Source organism: Pleuronectes platessa, chromosome 11 (assembly GCF_947347685.1).
Source record: "Pleuronectes platessa chromosome 11, fPlePla1.1, whole genome shotgun sequence".
NCBI lineage: Eukaryota > Metazoa > Chordata > Actinopteri > Pleuronectiformes > Pleuronectidae > Pleuronectes > Pleuronectes platessa.
In genome coordinates this window covers 17,745,135-17,763,595 of record NC_070636.1, presented here as the reverse complement: position 1 = coordinate 17,763,595, position 18,461 = coordinate 17,745,135, and the positions used below count along the sequence as shown (strand labels likewise).

Sequence of the window (18,461 nt, the reverse complement as noted above, 5' to 3'; positions counted from 1 at the left end):
TACGTGCATTGATGGAAAGACTGACATTAATTGCATTTATTTAATAAAGGAGACTGATCCTTGTCACAATTCAGGGACTCCATTGGGACGAAGCAGTCTATGCGGCCAATGGAGAACGCGTTCTTTTGGGTGCAAACCGATATGAGGCAGACTTGTCTATGGAAGCTTTCCTTGATGGGCTTCACCAGCTTACTGCTGTCGCCTATAGTACACTTGTAACTTTAGATGTTCAGTTAAGTTGAAGCTTGATTCTCGAAGTTAGAAACTCCGCTGTGACAGTCTATGGCTGTGACACAGTTCCTCTTCAAATGCAGCCTCTGAAGGATGCAGCCCCTGAATTGATAGGCAGCTGCTGTCAAATCCCTCGGACACGATCGTGACACAGCAGTGATGTCATAGAACCCTCAGCTGGATGGTTGCACCGTGTTAATGTTGATCATTTAATGTCTTTAGTTTAGCTTTCTTTGAAAAACGCTCATTAAAAGCATCTCCTCAGTCGGCATTGCACATCCTTGGAATCCTCTCTTGGATACTGTGACATTTCTGATGAGCAGTTTAAAAAAAATCTAGATACAGAGATTCCTGATTTACAGTCCATTCAAACTGTGGATTGATGATACTAACACTATGAATCGTACCTTTAAAAATTTAGTGAACAGATGTTGAATGTAGGTTGACACGGACAATGTATTAACCCCCGAGCTTCGGATAATTTTAGTTTATTTGAGCAAAGCTGAGATAGATTCCAAGGACGTCCTAACATTTAGTCAAAATAAGATAATCCTGGTGTCAGCAAATTGTCAAAAACACATACAGGAAACTGTGATTGTTTGGTAAATTGGAAAAGGAGGAAGAGGAGGAGGAGGAGGAGCAGCGAGAGACACGGACATTAGACACGAGGAGCAGGGGAAAGGCCAGAGAGGACGACAGGACACAACGCTGGTTTTATTTTAAGACCTGGGAATGGGTGAGCGGAAGTGATGGGTCGGTGAGAGAATCAGGGGACCCCTCACAGCATCGTCATGGCAACCCGGGTCAGGAGGTTGCTGAGGTGTCAGAGCGGGAAGGGGGTGGGTCTCTAATGAAGGAGGTGGGGGGGGTATGTTTCCTCACATATCACCCTTGTTAATTCGATATGAAGGGGTGGGTCACGTTAATTGGACGCTGACATACAGTACAATGGCCGACAAGGAGAAGGGCAGTCCGCCAGGCACGTTGGCAAGGACGGGACGAGTCACGGCCGGCGTATTCCTCAGCGACTTCACCGAATACATTACACAGACCCGTTTTCTACTCGACTCCCTTTTGTTGCCTCCTTCTCCTCGTTTCTGAGGCCAAACCTACATTTGAATGTTAACAGTAGATTTAATAGTGAGTGTGTCTTTGATACACACATCGTGGAAAAATGTATACACAGATTATTTGGTCGTGCTCGTTCACCACGTGTTTGTTCGAGCGGCCCATCCTCTCCATTTTTGTCTGTGTAGCATGATACCCATGGTTTTTGTCTTATTATTATACCTTAATCGTATCTATATCTCACCCTGAGTTATGTTTCTCACCAGACTAATGACCTAACAGTATTTGCGTGTTTTTCTTCTTCTTCTTCTTCCTCCTCTGCTATTTTTAAGTCCTCTGCTAAGCCACAATACTTGCAGTATTCATCGCCCAGTCCTAATATCACCCCCGTGCATTTTGAGTCAGCGTGCGTCACAGAGGTTTTTGGCTTCAGACACCAGGAGAATCCACCCCCAGGGACACTGTCGGGTGGAATGAGCGTTAGAGTGTGCATTCCTACTCGTGATGGGGAGTGAAAGGAGCAGGGAGGACGAGACGGGGAGAGGGGAAATTAGGGATATTAATGAGAGCCAGGTCATAAACACATGTACATACTTACAGATATGTACAGTAAGTAACTGAAGGTCTGGGATCCTTTGACAGTATATGTGCCTGATCTGGATTAAGAACAATTTAATGTGTGCATTTATTTCACGATACAAACGTCAGGAGATAAAGCGAACGCAGGAGTGAGAAGCCAGTGTCTTTGGATGAGTCTGACAGCACACAGCAGATGTTTGCCTCAGGGGGGTTCACACATTGTAGTTACATTTTTTAATTAAATTCAAGAAAAATTCTACAAAATTGCAAAAGCGTCATCATCAAATCAAATTGTCTCTGATATATATCATACAGAAAAATATACAAATTACAGTCAGTAGTTCATTATTTTTTCACAACAGATCAAATCTTCACAAATTGACAAGTAATGGTGAAGAAAGAAAAATATTTACCCATCCAGAACGAGGTAATAAATATATATCAACACATATACTGAGCATATACATCCATAGAAAGAAGAAAAACTAATATATACATCAACTTACCCACACATATCTAAAAATAACCTTTATGTATATATATTTTTAGGTTATGAGCTGAAACCTGAAATATAAAGTGGGACAGCCCCCATTTCCAGTCACAGTCCTCCACCTTATCCAGCAGCCTGTATGATGATCGTTCTAGCGCAGCCAGGTGACCAAGAGAGATGAGCTACAATGATTGTGACGATGCCGAAGAGGATTTCCAGTCCTCCAGTAGCCAGGCTACCTCCTCACATACGGGCAGTCTGGGTCCAGTTGGTGAGAAGTTAGTTAATGCTGATGGGGTCACCCAAAATAAATGGACTCTGAGAGAAAGGGATATTTGGCAAAACCCCGGAACCTTCAAGGCAGCTGCAGAGTGTGTATGCTAAAGTACCCTCTCTGTCAAGACACCACCAGCACTCTGAGGCCTCCACCAAACCCACTTGATGGAAAATATACAAATAAGTATAGAAATTCTAGAAAGATATATACAAAAATTGACTATATAATAGCTGTGTGTAATTATAAGCAAAAGAAGTATAAAATAAAGTTCTGCATTCAAATATAACTTAACACAAGTCGAGATAACAAGGGTGTTAAGGACATGTAATAGCTATACAGTGATATAGATAAGTTTGATACATAATATGAATATTGCTCAGTGGTGTAAGGTGACGTAATGAATATGACGAACATGAACAAAATACATGTGATAACATAGCTCATTGGAGTCACTGCTCTCAAGCCGGCCCCTAAGCCTCAGCCCCTGCCCCCTCCACGCTTGCGTCCACTCACATTAGGCTCACACACACACACACACACACACATACATGCACACAAAGTCATGTACACACACACACAGCCCCCCCCCCCCCCACACACACACACACACAAAGTCATGCACACACGCACACGTCCTCTTCTATCTGCACAGTACAGACTACAGTGGGATGGAAGGAGAGAGAGACGGGGAGAGGAGGGGTTCACAGAGTGATGTAGTCGTCCTGCAGCACGGATGACCTCTTCTTCTTCTCTTTGCTACCTTGTTACTGTACACTGCAAGTGTCTGATGTTTCATGCGAGACAGACTTGGGGAAAAAAAGAAAAAAGTTGTTGGAATATTGTTTCGGATATTTGACCTGCGAGTGTTCCTGATCCATCTTTTCCAGACATCTGAAAAGTTCAGAAGTGAGCATCCTTACTGTGGGAACAGAAATAATAGGAGTCTCTTTTCATGTCTTCTATATATTCTCCGTGCACTCAGCTACTGTTGCCCAGCTCTGATCCTAGATTATGAGTATGTTTGACTGCAATTTAATCAGAAACTCTCTCTTTTTTTTTTCTCCCCCTCTCTCCACCCCCTACCTCCTGCATCCTTTTACCCCTTCCTCATAATCATCTTACTGAAATCATCTCCTCCTCACCTGACTTCACCTCACACGCACACACATGCATTAAAACCACATCCACACACACACACCCTCCAGAGTCCCAGTGTAGACGTTGACGAGAACGGCACGTTGGACCTGAGTATGAGCAAGCGTCTGTGCGGCCGTGCTGGTGGAGGTGGAGCCGGAGGAGACTCTGTGCTCACCCCTCTAGAGCCGATGTCCCCCCAGAGGCAAGCGGCCCTGCTGGGCTCCCGCTGCTACGGCATGGGGGATGCCGCTGACTGCTGGGACCTGCCAGTAGACTACACCAAGATCGAACACATAGATGAGGACGAGAAAGAGGTAAAGAGGTGGAAATGACAAGGACAGTGCTGTATGAACCACTGCTGTTCTGGTTTGTGGACAGATCAATTAGAAATCACGCTGTGTGCCGTTTCCTGCTCAGGAAAGACTGTTGATGCCTGAACTTGTGTTTTGCGAAGCAGAATTCCACATTTTATCATTACACAAGTATTCTACTTTTGATCAGCTAAATCCACAGGTTCATGATCGATTGAAGTAAAAGGATAAAAAGAAGAATTAGGCAGGGGGATTAGAAATTAAGGGGCTAATGGTTGTGAAAAGGATAAACAAGACGTTTGTGGAATTAGAAGGTAGAACATACTCTTCATTTTTATTGTTAACGGCCCAGTGAAGTGTCGAATATTGGTGCGATTTGGACACACGATACTTCAAAATTGATAAAATATGAATAACCCTTTGTCTGTTTCACAAACTACAGCAGTGGTCAACAACTGGCAGCCCCCGTCAATAGTATCTGTCCTGACAGAACATGTTGATTATCTGATTATTTGTGTTTCACCATATCGGACAAACACACACTTTCAAGGGTGATCTCGTCATGGCAGCAACATTCATATAATCAATTAATAAACAAGCCTTTGAAATAGCCGACATGCAATGTATTAGAAATGAACAGCAAATCAGTAAGTCGTTCAAAGCTATCTACGTATGGGCCACACATGTGAACAACAGTTAGAGCAGATTCAATTTCATTTTATGAAAAACACAGACTATAAAATCTTCATTGCAGATAAACCAGGTAGGATGAACACAAAGTTGTGTGACTTCACTCTGCATCATAGACTGTTTATAAAAAGCTCTGCACACAAAGTTCAGCACACAAACAACAAAAAGGGACAGTATATTGTAGAAGTGTTTGAGGATGATTCACTAATGAATAATTCTGAAGTGGCTCGGGAGCGTTAACACAGACCAGGAGAACAGAACATTACAAACAGACAGGTTTACAATGGGCACTGCTCTTGTAACTATTAGCAGTTGTATCCTGTGTGCTAGTTTGTGCTGTTCGGAGCTGATAGACTGTACAGTTGGCATGCGTCGCTCATTCTGCCTCGTCCATGTGTCTCGGCCCAAATTATCTCCCTCCAAACCCCTGATTCAACACAGTGTCTCCAAGTCAAACATTTGCCTTGCCATCTGATCGTCTTCTAGGTTTCCTGCCTGCCGTCTGACTCGCTGTTACATTTGCAGTCTATTAGAAAGTCATATTAAGGATTTATTTTTCTTTCTTTTTTTTTGGAGGGAGACCTAATGAATCTGCATGTTAACTGATGTCAGCATTGCCATGCACAGAGGTAGCTGCTCTGTTTGTATCGCGCGGCCCCGCATGCCCGCTTTCTGTTTTTTACATTTCGCTCCTCTCCAAAATGAATTATGCAAAGCAGCACCTTGGGAGGGAATCGGAATGGCTCATCTCATCAAAGAGCTGCTGGAAATCAATGCAGCACTGCTGGGCGCGCCTGTCGGTGTGCGGAGGCGCTTGCCTGTACAGTACATGTGCCTCTGATGCTGTGCGCGTGAGATGTGAATATTCATACGAGCGTGTGCATGTCTGTACCCCGCGTCTCTTCGGGAGTGTGTCTGTGTGAACGTGCGAGTCTCGTCCCTAGCCTACTTCTTGCTCTGCAGCCCTGTATGTATGTATGTGTCGTTCTCCTTCCTGTCAGCCTCTCAGCCCAACGCTCCCTTTTAATTGGAGGAGCTCGCTGGCTGACCCAGCATCACACACACGCCCGAGACAGCTTGAGTGCGAGATAATTTGGGCCGACTCTGGGCCCGTCTCTCTCTCTCACTCTCTCTCTCTCTCTACGGGCATTACTGTATATACACACTTCGAGCGTGGAAGAAAGGGAAAGAGGATTAGCATCAACAGCCAGTTTGCCCTGGCTGTGTGCACTGCAGACAAAGCACAGCCCCACGTTGACACGAGGCAGCAGCGGCGGCGGCGGCCTGACGCTGCACCACAGTACCATCTAGTGGCGGAGCGGTGCATTTTAAGAATACACCCGGGCCGACTCCCTGAAATGATCTGCACGCACAGAACAATGGTCTGAAATTCTAAACACGCACACACACAAACACACACAGTCGTTTCTCCATGACTTCAGAGGACATTACATTGATTTCGTGGAGACTCACACAAACCTTAACTATACTTACTACTTGCCTTACTTAAACCTAACCTTAACGACGCCTACACTTAATCCCCAACCGAACCATAAACCATGTCTTCACTTTACATTTTTTGTGATTTACAATGGGGACTTGATTTTTGTCCACGTAAGGAGTACAAGTTCCCACCACGTGACACAAACACCACACACACTGTTCATTTGGCATTAAGTCATTATTTCCTCTCAGGGATTCTATTTTCTTCCTCTGTTAGACTGACAGGTTAGGTGCAATATTCATACAGGCTCTACCATTAGCATTCAAATTGACTATACTCTGTGGGCTGACAGGTGTGTGTGTATGTGTGTGTGTGTTTGTGTGTGTGTGTGTGTGTGTGTTTGAGAGAAAGAGAGAGGCAGTCAGAGGCAAAGAGTTTTTATCCTGTGCAAATGAATAAATTGCATTCCAACATACATACTGTAGAGTGCATATGTTTGTATGCACACAAATATGATTTCTTGAAAATATACTATAAATCCGAAAATCTGAAACTGAAAATATTTTTATGTTCCTCTCCTCCCTCGTGTCTCCTCTCTCCTCTCTCCTCTCTCCTCTCTCCTCTCCCTGTCCTCTCTCCTCTCTCCTCTCTCCTCTCTCCTCTCTCTTCTCTCCTCTCTCCTCTCTCCTCTCTCCTCTCCCCTCCCTCTGCCTCCCCTCTCACCCTGAGCAGGACGACCTGGACCCATTCCAGGACCTGCTGGACGACCGCTCCTACACCACCGACGTGAACATGCCCAGCCCCAAGCCCAAGTACATCCAGTGCAAGGAGAGCAAGAAGGACCTGATAACGTAAGAGCGCCCCCCCCCTCCCCTGCTCTCTCTTTTACTCTAACCCAACACGCCAGAAATCCCTCCCATCATCCACTCGACCACAACTTGTTTTCTCCTCCCACTCAACCTCTGCTCCCCTTTAACACCCCCCTCATCACCACCCCTCCATATTTTCTTTTCCACCTTTCTTTTGTTTTCATCTGTCTTTGTAATATAGTTTACCTCAGATAACCCCCCCCCCCCCCACCCCCACCCCCCCCTCCATCCTGTGCTGCTGCCAGGGGCTTGCTATATGACTTTCATTTGGCGGCTTTATCCATTTGTCCACACTGATCTTAGAGCTCGTAGCTCCTACTGATGAGTTTATCGTAGAACCCCCACACATTCTCTTTATATGCTTTCCCAAACACTAGTTGTCTATGTTTTTTTTAACCTATCTTTATTCAAGAGAGTGATCTTTCAGTTTGAGGTCAGATTCTATAATGCCGCGTTCACGCTCAACTAGTCCCTGCTTGTGCTTAGATCTTCTCTGCTTGTGCTCAAACTGTGTGCTAGCACAGATTTTCTTCCCTCCAGCTTCAGCTCTTCTCCTCATGTACGGGCGGCTTCTGTGCGCGCGCATGAAACATCTCCTCTCTGATTTCTCTTCTGCGCTTGGATTGTTGTGCACCAGGTCTGTCAAAATACCCCAACCAATACCCTTCCAGCAATAGTGTTGACAAGTGACATTATCTTCGTCTTTGAGAATCCAATAAACTGGGCATTACTTTAATTGGTTTTGTCCTCTCCTTTATGAAGCAGGAGTCCAGCAGATAACTGATCAACATGTAGCAGCAAAATCAAAGATTTCAAGTGTTTGAAGTTATGTTATTGTTACATGCAAATATAAAAACAAAACAGATGCCACCCACTTTCTTCCCCCTGTATTTTATGTTATAAGTACCAACAGTTAAAGTAACCAAAACGAGGAAGGGGCAATTTCCTACGTCATCACCATACTTGGCATTGAAGCACAGGAAATCTGATTGTAAGCGTAAGGTTTGAGCACCAGCAGAGCACATCTATGCACAGCAGGGGCTATTTGAGTGTGAGCGCAAGGTTTCGAATGAAAGCATGAATGAGAAATCAACAAGTTCTGCTCTCCAACTAAATGTTCTTGAATAATGATAGGAATGAAAAAGCATAGTTGTCTATACAAGGCCGTTTAGAGGTTTGGCTGATCTCAGGAGACACAATGTTAATCATACAGTGAAGCCAAACATGGAAACAATGGAAAAACCCAAACAATCAAGAGACGATCCCTCCTCTCTTCTTTCTTTTTTCCTCTTATTTCCACGTTTACTTCTCCTCCCCTTTGGGCTTATAAATCAGTCTATTGTTCCGGTGGCAGATGTCCCATACTGGGTTGTAATGGAGGTGGTCACTTGACGAGCAATACGCCTTTCGTCGAAGGTGGGACTTGCTTTCCTCCTGGTGGATTCGAAGTCTACTTCTCTTTATTGTTTTCAGTTTACCTCGAATATGCTGTCAAAACATCTGTAGGCCCAATGTCTCTCTCTCTCTCTCTCTCTCTCTCTCTCTCTCCTGTTCGTTAGCCCTTTGACTATTGGCTACTTGACGTCCCTGAAACAATTGCATCATTAATGAAGGACCAAATTAATTAAAGATTGGATACATGCTCATTTTAACGCTGAACCCTGGGATGAAATGTCTACTCAGTGGGTCGTGTGTGTAAAGCCTTCTAAGCTGATGTTATTCAGTCCTCCAGGCCCTACCCAGAGTGCTCTGCAGACTAAGCATTTACCATTCAGAGCAGAATTACAGGGCGAGATAAGGACTGTATGATATTCAGTACAGTGGGGTCCACACGTCTGAATGGGAACGAGGTCTCAGACTTCTGGACCCTGATACAGCTGCATGTGCAGGGGGTTTCTATATCCACTCAGTCCTACAGGGCAAATATTCAGAGGGTTCAAGTTTTCTAATCAACTTCCTGCACTTGCATCTTGGCATTTTTGTTTTTGGGGGTATTTTGCATTTCCTGATTGTTGTTTTTCTGTGTGCATGTGTTGGTTCATGATGTGGATGGGATGCGTGCGGGCTGAGAGTTAGAGAGGCTGCTCTGTGTGTTGGTGGTTGGGGCTGTGTCGTCGCTGTGGTGAAACTAATGTTCGGCTGGTGTATTTTTCAGTCTCTCAGGTTGCCCTTTAGCTGATAAAAGCATTCGAAGTATGCTGGCCAACAACGCGCAAGAGCTCAAGTAAGACGTGAGATGACTCACAGATATGTGTATGATTTGTGCGTCTGTGATAACATCCTGCCTGGTGTCAGGTCAACCTTAAGCGTGTCAGTTTATATCAGAGGAAAAAGGGGTCGTGTAAAGTATAATGTGGATAGACATTATATTATATTAATACATAATGTTATATATATTACAATTATATGGAGATTTACTACAACTCAAAGAAATCCTTCAAAAGAGGCTGATATTGTTCTAGATTTACTTTTTTTTAGCATGTCCCAAAAAGTGTGTTGATCGCCACCTGGTGGCTCGTTGCAGTATAGGTCATAAACGCACATCCTCCATGTTAGTGGATAGGACTTAAACTCAAGAAATAATTGAGGGGTGAAGAGTTGAAAACAAGATAAATTACAGAGACAGAAAAAGAGGAGAAAAAAAGGGTGATACTAATAAACAATTTCACAGTTTACATGGATAAAATATGCCTTAAAAAAACCTTTGGATCAGAATAATTACAGGAATCAAGATTATCAAAAATGTAATGTAAAAAACATTTCTTTCAAATATGGGTACTATGGTACAAAATATATCATTTTGTTTGAGAACCATACGATTTTAATTTTCAGTATCAACCAGAAAGGGACGAAATAAAACACTGTTGATTTTGCTTATTCATGGTCTTTATGAAAATACGGATCCTTCAAAATAATATTTGGGTACATCTCTGGGAAACTCATGTATTTAGACTATAAAGTTAATTAATGCTGAAATCCAGAAGAGTAAGATGCACAGAAATGTGACGGTGAACCGACAGCAAGTATTTCTTGTACATAGTGTAGCCAGGGGGTTGACAATCATGCTGCTTACCTGCTGCAATGATATTAACTAAATTAATAGTAGTTATAGCTTTATTAGAAACACACTCTTTGGAAAGCCCGTGTTCACTCTACCTTTGCTGTAGACCCTGAGCCCTTTTTGTGTTTTCTGCCCCAGGTGCCCGACACCAGGGTGCGATGGTTCGGGACATATCACTGGCAACTACGCCTCACACAGAAGGTACACACACAGACACACACACACAGACACACAAACACATTCTACAGCACACGTACTCAACATTAACTTATCCCTCCCTTCTCTCAATACACCTCTCTTTTCCGTCTCTCATACTGTAACATCCTAAAGTTCTTATGTTACTTTACTTCTGCTTGACTCCCCCTCCTCTATCTCTCCACACACACACACACACACACACACACACACACACACACACACACACACACAACACACGCACACACAAACACGTACCCTGCGCTTCAACTTGGCAACACTGTCATTTATCTGCAGTCTCTCAGGGTGTCCGCGGGCCAGGAAAAGTGGGATAAAGATCATACACAGTAAAGAGAACAAGGAGGACCAGGAGCCTATCAGGTACAGTCCAGACACTGGTCATCAGTCTTCTGTCTCCCCTTAAAAAACTCCCATCCTGCTACCCACACCGCTCACTGCTCTCAGCTCACTTCACACATCTCCCATGTGAAATATGGGGTGGAAAAAGGATAACATGACTTTACTTTTTTCCAGTTTTCAAAATGATGCAAGGGACCTGGAAGCCAAATGGGTTGATGTTGGGATGAGAGAACGGTGCCTTGCTCTTTGACATGCACTGATGCAAGCAGGAATAAATCAGCATTAGCTCTGACAAGACAAATGTGCTATGAGGTGTAAAAGTTTCAACCTGAATCTAAAAGGTTGCAGGGGGAAACTTCAGAAGTGCAAGCTTGTAGTAGTTTAGAGGGGCGGGGGGGATGCGGTCTCTGGTGAGCTGCTGCAGGCGCACAGGTAGGAAAAGGCGGAGAGAGCCGAGCAGAGAAGCAGAGAAAGAGGCAGAGAGAGAGAAAGAGGGAGATTGATTGGACTCTGCCTAAATTCCACTGTGGGCTTCTCGGGCCTCAGTCCTGCAGCTGCATTGATTTCTCCGGTGGTGCAGCAACACGCTTCTCGATCATGTCGCTCTGTCGGGTCCTGAGGACAGTTTGCCGCAGGTATCCCTGTCAGTGTGCTCGTTGGCATTAAATTATTGAAATTCACCAAAGAGAATCCCAAATCTACAGAACAAAGAGTATTAAAAGTCAAAAATACAAACACCTTGGGAGCGGGGGGAGAGGGTTGTTGCTTGTTTAAAACATGAATCACTGGGTTCAGCCTCACTCCCCGGCCCCAGTCGTTTTCACACACTTCCTAACCTGGCACTCTGGTGTGAATGAACCACAACACGGCTCTCGTCAGGCTCTCCCTGCTGGATATTATGCATGGACGACATCCGCTCTGTACTGTCAGAGCACGGACTGCTTGGCCCCTCGACAGAGCAGCTCTCTGCTGGGTTTTGTTGGCCGGTTTGGCTCCCAGGTCACTGATATCACTGTGAGCAGATATCTGGCGCAGGCAGCTGAAACATTGATGGTTTCGACCGGCGTTCGGAGAAGATGAGAGAATGAGCAGTGCTGAGAGAGAATAGGAAGAATGTAAAGACCTTTCTAGAGCATCATGAGTCATCAACCAGGATGATTCACAGATCTGCAGGAAAACATGTTAGAGGGATGCTTTCATCTGTTTAAGTCCATGCGGAGGTTTCAATTTTATTTATATTTTTATACATGCAAATTAAGATTCAGACCCTACAATATTACAGAAAGAAACTCAACAGATAGGATTTATTTACACAGCAGCCTAAGATGCAATGCATATGTCTGATCATTTGCTCTGAATGGTAAAAGTGATGGACAAAGAGAGAAAGACAGAAAAACCTCTGCAAAGGCCCTGCAGTCCCCATATTAAACCACATTCAAATTCTCTAAAACCAGATGTTTAATTAAAGACACAAATAAATACCAGTTCCCTAAATAGCCTGATTAATTTTTCAGCAATTTCATGAATTATTCTTTGAGAAATCAAGAAAAATTTTGCAAAACGCCCCAATCTCTCAATCTAAACGAAAGTGAAAAGAAATTCCTGCATCCGGCCCCTGATCTGGATCTGCACCAAAATTGAATTGGCGCATCCCTGACCCATATCACATCCTTGCACCAAGTTTTTTATCACTGTAGTGGTTTTGCATTGTCTTTCTTACAGACAAACAAACCAGCAGACAAACAGACAGAACTGAATACATAACCTGTTTCAGAGGTAATTAGATGCCAAGGTGAGAATCCACCTGTTCACCATGTTTTCTTAGATTAAATAAATATATTGATGATTACTGTGTAGTATCAGAAAGGATGTTGAAGATGTTAAAGGCAGTGTTCAGCAAAAGTTTTAAGAAAACAACAATGTGGCAGTGGGGAATGATCCGTCTATATTCTTATAGAAAAGACACAGTCTTGAGGTTTTGCTATTCTCTTCATCAAAGGTTGTCACCCCATACATGATAGAACATACGCCGGGGACCCCCTCATGTACGTCTCTTGGAATAATTCATTATTCTATTTGATATTTATAGGTGTGCTTAGTTATGTGAAAGAACAACACAAGAAAAATGTCCTAGAAAGATATTAGACATATATTAAAATCATTTCAGGGATAACCGTGGTTCCACAGTCACACAGACTATGTTTTTGTGAAATGAAGATGTAATTAAATAGTTTAGTCTAAAGGATGAAGAACACTTATGAGGGAATATTACTCAAAAGAAACATGGTCAGCACAAACACAGTCAAATACACTGTGGATTATCTCATTTGTCCCAGGAATCCTATTGAGGTTGACCGGTAAAGGGAGGATTGCTCTCTCTGTGTAGGGGGCGGTCGGTGCCCCAAATGAAGGAGTTAAAGTATCTCTAGATCTGCCTCTTGTTCACAAGTGAGGGGATGATGGAGCACGAGATGGACAGGCAGGTTGCCGCGGCCTCAGCAGTAGTGTGGGCGTCGTACCGGAGAGGTGAGGCGGAGATGGAGCTGAGCTGCTAGGCAAAGCTTGGGATTTACTGGTGGATCTACTTTCCAAACATCACCTATGGTCACAAGCTCTGGATAGTGAACGAGGGCACGAATGCAGGCAACTGAAATTTGTTTTCTCTGTCGGTGGGCTCAGGCTTAGAGATGGTGGGGAGTTCAGACATCCAGAGGGGTCAGGGTAGGTGGTTCGGACATCAAGTCCGGATGCCTCCTGTGTGCCTTCCCTTGGTGGATTAACGGGTATACCCGACCAGGAGGAAACCTGGAGTAGACCCTTGATTGAGGGACTACATAGTCCATCTGATCTTGGAACGCTTCAGGATTCCCCAGGTGGGGCTGGAAAGCGTGGCTAGGGAGAGGGATGCCTGGGACACCCTACTGGGCTGGATATCTCCACGACCCAAACTCAGAGAAGCAAAAGACAATGGATGAATGGATGTTATACTCCTTTAAGACTGTATAGAGAGAAACAGGGGGAGGTCCAGAAATACAGGGTGGGACTGTTTGATAGAAATGTAACTTACCCTGACCCTTCTGGGTTAAGGTATTTGGATCGATGACTGATCTAAATATACAGTACACATCAGACCCCCTGTATCTTTCTCTGCACTGAAAAATCCATGAAGCTGAACTAAAACCAGCAGTTTCATATTACAGAACTGTTACTTTGACAGCCCGTGCTAGCTTTAGCCAAAATCCATTTCGACTGGTGTGACATTTGCAATGATTTACTGCCTCATTGCATCTGATTAGCACTGGTGTTGATGCACTGTCAGCATCCCGAAAGTGTGATAAGACTGCCACTGGGACAGCTTTAAAATAAGACGATCATATCTTTGTTTATATCAAAGCAGAAGAGATGGGAGAGGGAAACAGAAAAAAGAATGAGATTTGCAACTGTGTAGTTTTTCAGGCGTCAGTAGTAGTAGACTGTTGTGTGTAGCACATAGACAGCAGGTCACTGAATGTCTCCAAAATCATTAAAAGGTGAATGGTTTTTTTTTTGTGGTTCAATTAATAGAGGTCTGATAAACAAGTAATCAAATATATGGGAATAACATGCACAGGGGCTGGAGCCTATCCCAGCTGAAATTGGGCGAGAGGCGAAGTACACCCTAGACACGTCAACACACAGAGACCAACAACCATTCGCACATATGGACAATGTTGAATTCCAATCAACCTAATCATCAATCTGCATGTCTTTGGAATGTGGGTGAAAGCCAAAGTACCTGTAAAAAAGACACTGAGAGACCATGATAGATCACTATAGATCATTATTTCATTTGGATCTGTTCCAAATTTTCCACTCTCATAAATACCAGTTCATTAAACATGCATGTTTTTTTTCATCAAGAGCCATTAAAATATTCACCCTATTTTGCAACTTTAAAGACCTGCCCCAAGTTTCTCTGTAATCCGTCCAGTAGCTAACAAAAGACACTGTCTCTCTCCTTACCAGGTGTCCAGTCCCAGGTTGTGATGGTCAGGGACATGTGACCGGGAAGTACGCGTCCCACAGAAGTGCGTCCGGATGCCCCATAGCAGCCAAGAGACAAAAGGACGGTTATCTAAATGGCATCCAGTTCACGTGGAAGTCTGGCAAGACGGAGGGCATGTCCTGCCCCACGCCGGGCTGCGACGGCTCGGGTCACGTCAGCGGCAGCTTCCTGACGCATCGGAGGTGGGTTCAGGGGACACGGCTGCAGTGCTGAATAATGCCTCCTGTCTGAGCTTCGCTGTGCAGACTGATGTTATCCATCTGCAGGGAGAAGGGTTTTCTGTGCTCACCTTAAAGCCCCTTTTCTTATGGAATGTAAGACTAAACAGAAATCCGAATTTGCAATTAACCTCTTTATGTTTCATTCTCAAAATCTAGCTAATGTGCGAGACTGCTAGGGTTTGATTTGCTCAGATTAAATGACACAAACAATTTAGCAGCTACCGTCAGATTTGGATTCAGATATATCAGTGACAAAAAACAGATCAGACAGTAAAGTGTTGAATGAAATCAATCAATCAATCAAATTTCATTTGTATAGCCCATATTCACAAATTACAATTCGTCTCATAGGGCTTTAACAGGGTGTGACATCCTCTAACCTTAACCCTCAGCAAGAGTAAGGAAAAACTACTAAAAACCCTTTTAACAGGGTAAAAATACATAGAAACCTCAGAGAGAGCCACATGTGAGGGATCCCTCACATGAAATGACGGGAATAGTTTTAACTTTGGCAGAAGAGTTTTGTTCACGTCAGATCCATGAACAATCGTCCACTTACTAGTTGGTCGGTGGTTCGATCCCAGTCTACGCTGATCCACTTGTAACCATGGCCATGTTACTGAACCCCAAATTGCCCCTGACAGCTGTGCTACTAGTGTGTGAGTGATGTGTGATGTACAACGTGCACATGGATGCACTGTGTGAATGCGTGGGTGAATAGTAAAACTATACTGTGAGAGGTCATCAAGACTGGAACACCACTTTATAAATACAGACCATTCATCTTTGGTTTAAAAAATTAATATAGGCATAATCCGGCATAATTATTCAAAGTTTATAATTATTGAAAGTTTACAGAACTTCAGGGTATTTTAAACAGGAAATATAATAATAGGAAATATGGGGCAAGGTGCTAACCTTCATTCTGTGGGAAATAAAGGAGTAATTACAGTAATTACATAAGTAGTGTAGCTTTCTCTACCTGCCGGATGACAATAATAATTCATGAGCACCAAACTTTAAAGGGGTAATTCCATTTATATTTTTCACATTAAGACTGGTTCACTTAAATGTTAAATTACTAAATGGATTGTATTTATATAGCAGTTTTCCAGTAATATCGACTATTTAAATCGCTTTAGAGTACGAGTCCCATTCACCCATTCACACTCACATTCTTACAGAGTTTCTATATGCAGCACTTTTATCTATTACACATCATTCATACACAGCACAGCTGCCAATTTGGAGTTCAGTAACTTGCCCAAGGACACTTAGGAAAGCAGGCTAGAGGAGCTGGGGATCGAATAACCAACCCTCTGGCTAGTGGACGACCCTCTTTACCTCCTGAGCTGCAGCATCCCTTGACTTCCCCTCGAGTACTATTCTGCCTCAGAAAGCAGATGTATTTTTTCTTCTGTATCTCTGCAGTAGGTTTTTAAAGACTAATAAAATAGCCAGGATAATTCGGCTTGGGTTTAAAAACAACAAATACTGATCAGAAAATCCTGCACACCAAAGTTTATCAATCATTATGGGAAATATAGTCTTATAAAAGGTTGACCCATACCAGGGACTACTAGTCAGGGTATTGTCGCCTCCCCAGCTTCGATTTGGTCTTTCTTTGTCTTCCCAAACTTCCCCTTTAAACATGACACTGATTTAACATTTCATCTCTTCTCCCCTTTGTATAAAACATCAACTGTCTCTAAAACCACAGAGGCTTATTGTGTGTGTATGTGTGTGTAGAATGTAATGAAACAGTCCTTCCCCTTCTCGTTTGTGCCTGCAGTCTGTCGGGTTGTCCGCGTGCCACCTCAGCCATGAGGAAAGCCAGGCTCTCCGGAGTGGAACTGCTCACAATAAAGCAGCAACACGCCAGCAACGGTAACTCCAACCACCACCCGCCCGCACAATGCAGCCAATCAGGGACATGGAGAGCTGAGCAGAGCTTCAAATTTCATATATCAGCGTCTGTGTGTGTGTGTGTGTGTGTGTGTGTGTGTGTGTGTGTGTGTGTGTGTGTGTGTGTGTGTGTGTGTGTGTGTGTGTGCGGTGAGCAAAATCAGAGTAACGGCTTAAATTGGAAATAAGCTGCCACGTTCAGTAGAGTGTAATGAGAAGAGTGGCTCCAATCTGAAATAACAGAGCGGAGTAATCACACGTGTAATATCTGAGTAATAGATCGTCCGTTTTTCCGAACACTTCACTAGATTTCACTGCCTCGTGGAGGAATGTGACAAGATCATAATGTAATTTGTCCGCGAGGCCGTTGAGTCTTAATCAGCTAAAATGACCTGAACCGGCTGCATTGTAAAGGTGAAGGCAGTCGCGCACGTAGTCCGGCCGAATCTTCGCCCGGCCGCGGAGTCACATTGTGTCATTTTTAATTACTTCAGCGCAGGCATAAAGGCCGTTAATCTAATTTATGGCGGGCGTTCCTGCGTTAAAGTGTCAGTGCTAATGGCGCCGCTCATCTGCAGGGCTGGAGCACGAGGAGGAGATCAAACAGCTGGACGAGGAAATCAAAGACTTAAGTGAATCCAATACCCAGGTGGAGGCGGACATGATCAAACTGAGAACGCAGGTAAGTCCCCCCGCCCCCACCTGCTACCTGCGTTGGCGCCCTGCACCCCCCACACCCCCCACACCCCCCCATGCTTGTACCCTTGTAACACCCTGTCATCCTCCTCCACTCAGATCACGACAATGGAGTCCAACCTGAAGTCCGTAGAGGAGGAAAACAAGGTGATTGAACAGCAAAATGAATCTCTCCTGCATGAGCTGGCCAACCTCAGCCAGTCACTGATTAACAGTTTAGCTAATGTCCAGCTCCCTCATATGGTAAGGGTCACCAGGAACGGCGAGCCCGGCAAGTCGCAGAATAAAAAATGGCTAAATGCATTATAGCAGCTCATTCATTTATTTATTTGTGCATTTAACCACAGCCTATTCTTTGCATGCCGAGTTGAGAATGTGGCGCAGTGCTTGTCATTCCGAGCTGTGAGGGGGAGTTGGTAAATCAGGTCCAACCAAAATTTATCAGATGCAAATTGAGGTTTTGCATGTGTTTTCACAAATGTTTAATTTACAGTTCTTATCCTAAATGTGAATTTTCCAAACATTTTCATTTTAATTCTGATATTAGACGTTTTTTAAGGATGGAAACCTGTTTTTTGGGAGGAAACTGTGCTTCAAACACCACATTTCATCTGCTATCATTCAGTCGGTCGATTTTTGGCTCTTGAATTTAACACAAACATTGTTGCCAGGAGTTTCATAGTAATCACACATTATTCTGTCCTGTTTCTTCCTTCTCGCATAATGGATTCATTTACGATTCATTCACAAAATAATTAATTAAACCTCAGTCAAGCATTCTTATCTTAGGGGTGAGCCTTTTTTTATAATTACATCCTCCTTTCATATTCCAGCAGTTAAAAATAATCCATGACAGTTTAGTCTAATGAATTAAAGTTCTTA

The 18,461-nt window shown here is 43.7% G+C and overlaps 1 protein-coding gene across 1 annotated transcript in view; it reads left to right on the top strand.

The window, feature by feature from the left end:
- The window catches only part of myt1lb (myelin transcription factor 1-like, b), a 105,739-nt gene that overhangs the window by 85,589 nt on the left and 1,689 nt on the right, over positions 1–18,461 (top strand). The window contains exons 14-23 of the mRNA XM_053433767.1: positions 973–977; positions 3,853–4,096; positions 6,960–7,078; positions 9,252–9,320; positions 10,296–10,358; positions 10,650–10,733; positions 14,718–14,939; positions 16,771–16,865; positions 17,462–17,565; positions 17,679–17,726. Coding sequence (XP_053289742.1) covers positions 973–977; positions 3,853–4,096; positions 6,960–7,078; positions 9,252–9,320; positions 10,296–10,358; positions 10,650–10,733; positions 14,718–14,939; positions 16,771–16,865; positions 17,462–17,565; positions 17,679–17,726 — 1,053 coding nt within the window. The remainder of the gene's footprint in view (positions 1–972; positions 978–3,852; positions 4,097–6,959; positions 7,079–9,251; positions 9,321–10,295; positions 10,359–10,649; positions 10,734–14,717; positions 14,940–16,770; positions 16,866–17,461; positions 17,566–17,678; positions 17,727–18,461) is intronic.